Source organism: Peromyscus californicus, unplaced genomic scaffold (assembly GCF_007827085.1).
Source record: "Peromyscus californicus insignis strain IS unplaced genomic scaffold, ASM782708v3 Scaffold_3__1_contigs__length_106647218, whole genome shotgun sequence".
Classification (NCBI taxonomy): Eukaryota; Metazoa; Chordata; class Mammalia; order Rodentia; family Cricetidae; genus Peromyscus; species Peromyscus californicus.
Window position 1 is genome coordinate 72,354,350 of NW_026294551.1, and position 9,734 is coordinate 72,364,083.

General features: G+C 47.2%; 1 protein-coding gene across 5 annotated transcripts in view; it reads left to right on the forward strand.

Annotated features, from left to right (window-relative positions):
- The first annotated feature begins 1,863 nt into the window (after positions 1-1,863).
- LOC128122434 (zinc finger protein 454-like) overlaps positions 1,864-9,734 on the forward strand; it is a 20,950-nt gene continuing 13,079 nt past the window's right edge. Inside the window, exons 1-5 of one of the 5 annotated variants that reach the window (XM_052758012.1) lie at positions 1,864-3,006; positions 3,541-3,730; positions 3,899-4,033; positions 6,908-7,034; positions 7,403-7,492. In XM_052758012.1, the coding sequence (XP_052613972.1) occupies positions 7,001-7,034; positions 7,403-7,492 (124 nt within the window). In that variant the 5' untranslated portion in view covers positions 1,864-3,006; positions 3,541-3,730; positions 3,899-4,033; positions 6,908-7,000. Of the gene's footprint in view, positions 3,731-3,898; positions 4,034-6,907; positions 7,035-7,402; positions 7,493-9,734 lie in introns of those variants that run through there. The other 4 variants (XM_052758009.1, XM_052758011.1, XM_052758010.1 and 1 more) reach the window with 4 other exon arrangements.

Sequence of the window (9,734 nt, forward strand, 5' to 3'; positions counted from 1 at the left end):
AGATCCTGTTACTGGGCTCTGCAAACCAACGCTAGGAACTAGGAAGAAGTAGCCAGTCTCTTGAAGAAATCAGATTGGTCCTGTATAAACATCATTTGCATATCCATAATTCATAGTGGGAGCAGACAGGGAAACAGTGTTGGTTTCTCTCAACCCCTTTCATTCTTAGACTGAATCCTAATGGAAAAAAAGTCGATGAGGAAAACGGGTTGCCCAGGTAAATGCTGGGAACAGTAAGTAAAGCTAGTAGGGGAGTCCTACCTAGAGCAAGATGGTTCATGGATTTTATGTCAAAGGTGTCAATACATAAAAGTTTAGGGTTGTTTTAATCACTGAGACAGTCTCATCCAGACTGGCCTTGAACTCAGTGTGTTGCCAAGGAAGACCTTTAACTTCTGATCCTCCTGCCTCTACTTTCTGAGTGAATTACAGGTGTACTGCCACCACACCCAGTTTACATAGCACTGGGTACCAAATACAGGTATTCATGCAAGCACTCTACCAACTCAGCTACATTCCAGCCCTATTTAGAGGTTATAGGCACGTGCGCATACACACACATGCAGAAGGCCATAATCATTCCCTAATGACTTCCACTAGCCCCATCAGAAATAAGTCAGATAATGGGAGTTGCACTACTTTTATCAGTTCTGTTAGACATGTCTCTTCCAAGCCAGCCTGGGCAGCCAGGGTGATTGCCTTTGCACCTTCATCAGCAGGAGTGGCGGTCCTGCTTCTGCCTACTTCACTTCCTGGGGCCTTGCTCAAGGCATTTCATACATTAGTGCCCGTTTCCTCCTTTGTTAGCGGTGCAAACCTAAGTGCTTTGGGTTGTGTTAGATAATAAAGTACTTAGGAAAGTGCCCAACACAGTTAGTGTAAAGGCCATCCAGAACCCACAAACATCTAGGAGAACCACTAGGCTCTCAAAGCGAATGTCTTAGAGGAAGGTGAAAGGAAAAGTATCAGCTCAGGACCCCAAAGACCAAGTTCTCAGCACAAAGCAGATGTATTTGCCCCAGAGGGACAGAGGGCAGGGATAAGGGACAAAGACAGGAGACAGAGGATGAGGGAGAAGGGACAGGGGACAGAAGTATTTGTCCCAGGGGGACAAAGAACTGTATCTAGATAGAGAGGAAATAAATGTGGCCCATAGGCAAATGGTGATTTATAAAGGCAAAGTGGGAACCCCTGTGTGTAGGATGAGGTGTTTAATTTTAATTGGGTATATTAACTGGGTGAGCCAAAGGGGGTTTCTGATTGCTGGACTTCAACACTTTGATACCTGGACCTCCTAGCCTCAGGAGGAAGTGGCCAAATAAGGGAATAGACCTTGGTGGCTAGCTTTAGGAATATAATCTAACGGTTTTTAGCAAGGAAGAAGGAATTGGGGAGAAGGGCAAGGCCTGCCAGAGCCATGCTTGCCATGCTTCAGCTGGCCAGTCTCTTCAGAAGGCATGTAATGGAGGGAGGCTATGCCACACACTGCCTATTGCAGAAGCCTCCAGATCTAATGTCCTTTCTCTCCCTCAACCACACCATGGTCTGGGCTTTTCATTTGTTTATTTTGCTGTTGTTTTGGGTGAGTTTTGATGATTTTTTTTTCAGTGCTAGAAATCAAGTCAGCAGATGCCATGTCCCTGTGCTACCGCCATCCCTAGCCCTCATCCTGACTCTGTCTTCCCCAGAACTGACCAGTCTCTACAGACTGTCACCTCAAACCTCAAGCGCTTTCCTATCACACAAAATGAACCCTATGTTCCTATCGTGGCTATCAAACCTGAGTCGCGGGCAATCCATCTTGAGCTGTTTTCTTTCCTTTTTTTTTTTTTTTTTTGGTGATGATGCTAGTCTTGCTAAGCATCAAATACACCAAGCCAGCTTCTTTGTGGGCAGCTTTTCTCAGGAAAGTCAAATCTAACTATCCCCCATCCCTGTTCTCTCTGTAACTCACTAACACGGTTGTACTGTCCTGTCATTCCCTGATGAATATTTTCTGTTTGATGGACCACCTTCCCTAGTCAAGCCAACCCTCCAGTGCAGGGTCACTCTGTTTCTCCAGCCTCTGCACAGTGCCTGGCACCTACATGCTCCCTAAGTGAGAGAACGACACCTTTAAAGCACCGGATAGAATCACCGACATTGCATCCTAAAGGGTGGCCAGTAGTCCCTGAAGTGCCAGTCCTCAGGTCACATTTTGAATTTTAAATTTAATTGTTTTACTATTTTGCCAACAAGAAAGTTGCTCCATGAATACTTACTACATATTCAAAGGCAACTAGCTATCTTTAGGGGGACGCCCTGGAACATCACCCCATCCTCGCCGGCTCCACCCCGCGGTCCCAGAAAGACTTGTTGACCTCCAGGGTCGTCGCTCCCCTACTTCACTCCTGTTCCTCCCACCTCTCATCCCCGCGCGTCTGGGTGACCGTCAGGAAGCCCCGCTAACCGCCACAGGCGCTACATTGAGCGCCCTGCCTGCGCCGCACGCCTGTCGAGAGCGCGATCCTGACAGTTTTTCCAGCCCTTTCTCTGGAGCTCGGCCCTCCTACGCAGTTTCTGGACCTTCCCGGCATCCTGGGCCGTGTTTCACTGCAGAGACACAAGCAAGCATCCTCCACAAGACCCGATCGCGTTTCTGCTCCTCTTTGAGTGGAAGACGATTCAGTGTCCCCGCGGAGGCTTCTGGGAACTGTAGTTCAGCCAAAAAGAAAAAAAGAAAAAGCCACTCTGCGCAGGCGTACATCATCACTTTTGCCTCCCACTCTCCCTCTGGGAAAAGGAGTCCCGAAACCCTAGAGTTGCAGCACCGTGATTTGTGGGAATTAGGGTCCCCGGCTCCAAAAGCATGCGCACGCGCGATTCCGCTTCAGGCTGCAGGCTCCAGCTCATTGTGTCCTGACTGTTATGTGGCGGCTATGCTCTGTCGCCGCGGTGGTGGCGCCTCGAAGGGCAGCCCCGCGGTGACCAGCAGCGTCCAGAGTGGAGCCGGAGAGCGACGGTCAGGTCTGGGGGAAGGGCGTGCTGGGTTGTGGTCCGTTTTAGAGGACATGGATCCCATGCCCTTAACTTCGCAGCATGTGTACTGAGATTTGACTCCACACAGAGAAAGGACTGGCAAAATGGTCTTGTGTTGGAACTGAGGGGTCCGAACGTGATTGCATATGGAGAAGGGTGGTTGTCTCTAGCATGTCTGAGGGCAGACTCAGGAAGGCGGTAGCATCCAATTGATGAGCATATTCCCGGTGGGGCTTCAAGTCCTGTCTGAGGAACTTGAGAATGGGGCAACTGCAGTGCAGCCCCTGCATGTGACAAAGCGGTGAAGGGTGACTTGTGTGAATGATCCCCGCCCCACACACCCCCACCCCACCCCTCACACTCATACACACCATGCAAATACACTGCCTTTGACTCCGGGTCACTTAACCGAACCCAAAGGAGGATCCTGAGACCACAGAAGAGTTTGGCCTGCAAGGCTTCTGAGATGAAGATCTGGCTTGCTTAGCTCCTCTCCCTTTCCCCCTCCTTCCCTCTCATCAGGATCAAGCTGTCCCAGGAGGAAAGATGTCTTCAGACTCCCAACCATACCTTTCGGGAAATGGACAGAGGATGGTTTGAGACCTGCCGGCCTGGACAAGCTTTCTTCAAGGGAAAGTCAAAGCTGTAAGACGCAGAACGGGAAGGCATGGAGGATCTCACCAAAGGAAAGATGCCAAGAGGAAATGGCATGGTGAGCAAGTCACCTTACAGATGAGGCTAGGAGGAACTCTCTCAAAAGCGTTAGGGAACTAGGAGCAAACTAACCAAAGAACCCATTGCTTTGGGGGCACTGAGGATGCCAGGCTATGCATGGTCAGGTTCACACCCTGTGACTTTTGACCCAGCCCTCTCATCACAGGTGTGCAGGTGCCTCTAGCCTGGGGGGACCCCACACTTGCTAAGCTCCTCACCTGCCTCCTCCGTCTTGGTGGTCCTCAGCGAGCGCAGCAGAGAAGAAGAAATAGCGGTCAGGCACCTCCCAGCCCTGGTCCCGGTGAGTGGAGAAGGAGTGTTGTGAGTCACCCGCCCCGCTGCTGGGTTCTTGACTTGAAGAATATAAGGTTGTTTGCTCTGACCCCAGTCTCCCCCAAACCCCTGACCCCAGTTGCTCCCTTCCACCTCGCATCTCATCCTAGTGGGCTTTGGAGCTTTACATAAGTCATGTAAATGGCACAAGCGGGCAGGAGTCTAGCTTAGTCTGAAATGAAAATCTTACACTTTGTATTAGCCAGTAAGATGGGAGTCCAAAATGGTAAAAACAGGGTCGGACATAGGAACCAAGAGAAGGAATTCGAACTTTTTCCTGTGAAGATGGGGTTTTGTAGACTCCTCTCGTTTCTTTCTTTCTTTTCAAGATACCATGTATCTTTTGTTTCAGAGGACTATTTAATGTCACTAAAAATATTCGAAGAGCTCTACTTCTAGAAGCTAGGAGTATAGCTTTGTGGTAGAGAACTTTGCTGGTATGTAAAAGGCTCTAGGTTTAGTCTCCAGCAACACACACACACACACACACACACACACACACACACACACACACACACACAACTGGGCATGGTGGTTTACACCTGTAATCCTAACACTTGTAAGGCTGCAGGAAGATCAAAAGTTCAGGGCCAGCCTGGGTTACATGGAGAGCCTTCTACATAGAGCTCAGTGTAAGCGGACATTTCCTGTCCCGACTACCTGTTCCCAAATACCTGGTAGCCTCTTCCCAAATTACCACATAGAGGCTTATATTAATTATAAATACTCGGCTAATAGCTCAGGCTTGTTACTAACTAGCTCTTACAACTTAAACTAACCCATTTCTATTAATCTATGTATTGCCATGTGGCTCGTGGCTTTACCTGTCTTCTAGCATGTCTTGCTTCCTGGGCAGCTGGCTGACTGGCATCTCTCCTGACTCAGCATTCTCAGTTTGGCTTTCCCACCTAACTTCCTGCCCAGCTACCAGCCTGTCAGCTTTTATCAACCAACGAGAGTAATACATATCCATAGTGTAGAAGAGGATTGTTCCACAGCAGCTCAGAGCTGAAAAATAATCTGAGTAGCACCAGCCTGTTTATAGCCAGGTTCATTTGGTAAAACCTGTTCTAATTCCTTCACTTTTAGGCCTTTAACTTTGCAGGACAGGAACATTTGGGAGGTGAGAAGCTGGGTGAACAACCAACAGTTCCAGCTTGCTGACTGCTTGTTCCCTTGGGTTTTTGTAAGCAAATGAGCTTTATTTAGAGGCTGAAAGTTCAAGATTGGGCGGCCATGTGTAGCAAGGGCTCTCTGCTGCATTGTATGTAGTGAATGGTACCACAAGGCGGGAAAGAAAGGGATGTGGAGAGTGCTGTGTGGTGAGAGGAAACAAGAAAGAGTGCCAGAGGTGTTAAATTCCCTTTCTAACAACCTGCTCCTAACAGCCGCTGCAATCCAGAAAGACATGCCCATCCCGCCCGTCCCCACAATGTGCATTGCGCCCTCCAGAGAATGGAACTCAAGTAACTCACTCCCTTCCCCACTTCCCCTGTAAGCCCCACCCCTTCAGATTTCCCACTTCCCAACACATTTGCACTGGACACCAGGCACATGTGTGTTGGAGGAATGAACCATATCTGAGACACAGCAGTTAAACCCTGTTTATGTTGTTTACAGAGTGCCAAGATTTGGCTGCCATCGGGCAGGCCTAACTTAGGGATATAAAATGTGCCAGGTCTGTGAGCTGTGTTAGAAACCTGAGATGAATAACAGTTCTTGATAAATCAGTTCATGGGTTCACTTCAGCCAGTGTTGCTTGGCTCCTTGATGTGTGCCAAGGCTTTGGGTACAGGTAACAAACTTAATTAAGCTATCTTAAGTTAAAGCAGGCATTTTTCTGGCTTCCCCTTGACCCTTCTTCCTCAGTGCACACTAGCTCCCTGTGAAGACCACACTGTGAGTGGTGCTGTTTTCCATGCTCGATTTCAGGCTCCCGAGAGACACTCTTTCTGTCCTTGTTCAGAATTTCCAAGGAAGAGATGAGTTATAATCAGAGAAGACATGGGATCATAGCACAGAATGATTATTTCCGTGGCGCGCGCGCGTGTGTGTGTGCGTGTGTGTGTGTGTGTGTGTGTGTGTGTGTGTGTGTACACTCACACATGTGTTGGGGTGGGTAGAGGAGCAGTTGAAGAAAAGGAAGTCTTACTGAAAACAATGGTTATGTGCCACCCAACGACATGGGTACATTCTGAGAAGTGCATCGTGAAGTGTTTCATCTTGATGTGAACACAGGGTATGTCTCCCAACCTAGATGGTGTGGGTCAGCCATTCCATCTGGCCTCCTAGTGTAATCCAGAGATGTGGAAAACATGAAACACGTGAGGTTACTGCTGGGGAAACACGGCATACTGTTCTACAGTAAAGGTTTCTTGAATGTATCAGAGTGTACTCTAACGATTTAAAAAGAATACAACAGGTGTATCAATGTTGTTTGCTATCATTCCTAAGAGTTAGCCACTGTACAATACTGTCTATATTATGCTTCTATATTACTGCTGGTGCAATATGTTTATCTAAACCATCATCACCACAAACATGGAAGTCTGTGTTATGCTGACATTACACCAGCTACATTAGGCCTGTGGAGAAAGATGGGAGATGTTGTGGGCAAGTAAACGAGTTCACAGTCTCATTATTTCTCTACGATTGGCGTCAAAGTGGGGGACAAAACATGTCTTCAGCACAAAGCTCAGCCTAGGAGATGCTGAAGACATGCCTAGCTTGTCCCCGGACACCAGCTTCCTGCGGGCTAATGGTCCCCATGAGCTTCTGGGGCAGCCAGTATGGGCTTTCCTGTGGTATCTCCTGGTCAGTAAGAAAGGGTTCTCTGTTACAGGACTTGGTGACCTTCAAGGATGTGGCTGTGCTCTTCACCCAGGAGGAGTGGAGACGGCTGAGCTCTGCCCAGAGGGCCCTGTACAGGGATGTGATGTCAGAGAACTACAGCAACCTGGTCTCGCTGGGTAAGCTGGACACCACAGCATTTAGCTTCACCTCTGGGGACTTGTTAGGACCCCCCGGAACTGCCATACAACAGATTGGGTTGGAATTGGGCTTGCTGATGATACTGCCTTCACTCCTACTATGTGTCTGTCCCCTTGGTGTCCCCAGAGCTCTGCTGAAGTCATACCTGGAGATGTGTCACAACTGAGAGAGATACGCGAACAGACTGTCTGTTTCAAGCCCAAGCCACCACACACACACAAACATGCTCCCCTTCCTTCCTGATCACCATTTCCAGAAAGCTCTGAGGACCAGGTCTCATCCTTACAGTGACTTTTATCTCCATCATGAAGAGATAAGATCAAATTTTTTCCTCCTTCAAAAACAGGACTCTCGGGATCCAAACCAGATGTGTTTTTTCGTCTGGAGAAGGCAGACAAATGCATGTCAGAGGACGCTGCAGAAGGCTTTGTTCTTGGTAAGAATCATGCGTGTGGGACATTGGGAGGAGCCCATTCGGTGGGGTAGGCCTGAGGTCTCAGCAAATGTGACAGGCCTGAGCCACACTGTCGCAGCATGCATACCCAAACTGGCATTCCTTATGGAAGTCTGTACTTGGTGGAGCCCCCTTCCATCATCTCTTTTCTCTCTTTGGTTCACATTATTAGTAGTCTGGGGCAGGAGAGGTGGCTCAGCAGTTAAGAGTGCTTGCCCCTCTTCCCGAGGACTGGACTTCAGTTCCAAGTATCCACGTTGGGCAGCTCACAGTTGCCTGTAACTGCAGCTCCAGGGGATCCAACATCCTCATCTGGCCTCCATAGGCACACTGCACACACATTCATACACATAAATGAAAATAAAATTTAAAAACTTAGCGGTCCTCTTCCCCCACCCCTGTGTTGGGGTGGCCTCTCTTAATTGTGCAGGACCCACCCAAGTTCCTCTGGTGAGGGGTCTCCTGGGGCTCTGGAGACAGTTCTGTGCTCACTGAAGCTCCCCTTTTTCTAGTGACGCTCTACACACGTCCTCACCTCCCTCTTCTTTCTCTAACCACATGGAAGTACATTCACCCAGCGTGGACCTGCCCTCGTGTTCCAGGCTGTGTGCTTGGCTACGGGTGCCAGAAGGGCCAGGATTGTTGTAGACTTGGCTGTATGGCTCACACCTAGTGCCATTGTGGTTGCTAGTGAGACTTGCTGCCTGGGATGGAGAGCACGACAGCTCCGTGGCTGTCACTTGTTCTGAGGAGTCCCCTGGGGGTTGTGACTCCAAGATGGGGATATATCTTTCTGATATATATATATATATATATATATATATATATATATATATATATATATATATATATATATATATATATACATACATACACACACACATACACATATATACACATATACACATATATACATATACATATATATACAAATATATAAAAAATATATATTTGTATATATATATATATACAAAGATATATATATATATATCTCTTTGAATTATTCTAGAAAGCTCCTTGCTTTACCTAAGATGCTGTAACATTACACTTTCCTGTAGTATGTTACAGACTGTAAAATATCTTTTTTTTTTTTGAGACAGAGTCTCTCTCCACATAGCCCTGGCTGTCTTGGAAGTTGCTATGTAGACCAGGCTAACCTTGAACTCACAGAGATCCACCTGTCTCTGCCTCCTGAGTGCTGGGATTAAAGGTGTGCGCCACCACACTTGACCTGTAAAGTATCTTTTAGAACCTCTTATTACTATTTTTTCACTCTAATCCAGTAAAATAGGCAGAGGTTTATATTTTATAGTTGGTATCTACCCACCTCAAATGTTTAGGACTCAATGCTTGATGGAATTTAGCTATCATAACTCAAAATTGCAGTTATTAAAAAATATTTAATTTACCACTGATAGAGCTCAGTGATAGAGCATGCGTGAGGTCTTAGGTCAATGTTTCTCAACCTATAGGTCACCCTTTGGGTGTAGCACGAATCTTAAAAGTTCTTATTAATAAAAACAAACCTGGTGCCAGTTATTGGGGTGAATGCTGGAAGATCAGAGAAGCAGAACAAGCCACAACCACCTCACCTTGCCAGTTCCTCAGCTGATCCTATTTCCTCAGACTGGAAGCCTCTGTGTCCTCATCCAGAATGAATCTCAGCTGAACTGTTGCTCAAAAGCTTAACCAGGCCTAGGTCCTCGTCCTCACACCTTAAATACCTTTCTACTTCCTGCCATCACTTCCTGGGATTAAAGGCTCTTGTTACCACACCTGGTTGTTTCCAGTGTGGCTTTGAACTGCCTCTGGAATGCTAGGATTAAAGGTGTGTGTGCCACCATTTTGGGGCCTCTGTATCTAGTGGCTATTCTGTTCCCTAACCCCAGATAAGTTTATTAGGATGCACAATATTTTGGGGAACACAATATCACCACACTTTGGGGGTTGAATGACCTTTCACAGGGGTCACCTAAGACTATCGGAAAACACAGATATTCACATTATGATTCATAACAGTAGCAAAATTACAGTTGTGAAGTAGCAACAAAAATAATCTATGGTTGGGGGTCACCACAACATGAGAAACTGTATTAAGGAGTTACAGCATTAGAAAGGTTGAGAACCAACTGTCCTAGGTTCAATCCCCAGTACAGGGAAATAAAAATCTTTAACTCACCCCTATAGAATATTCTATGGATTTGATGTTCTTTGACAACCAAGT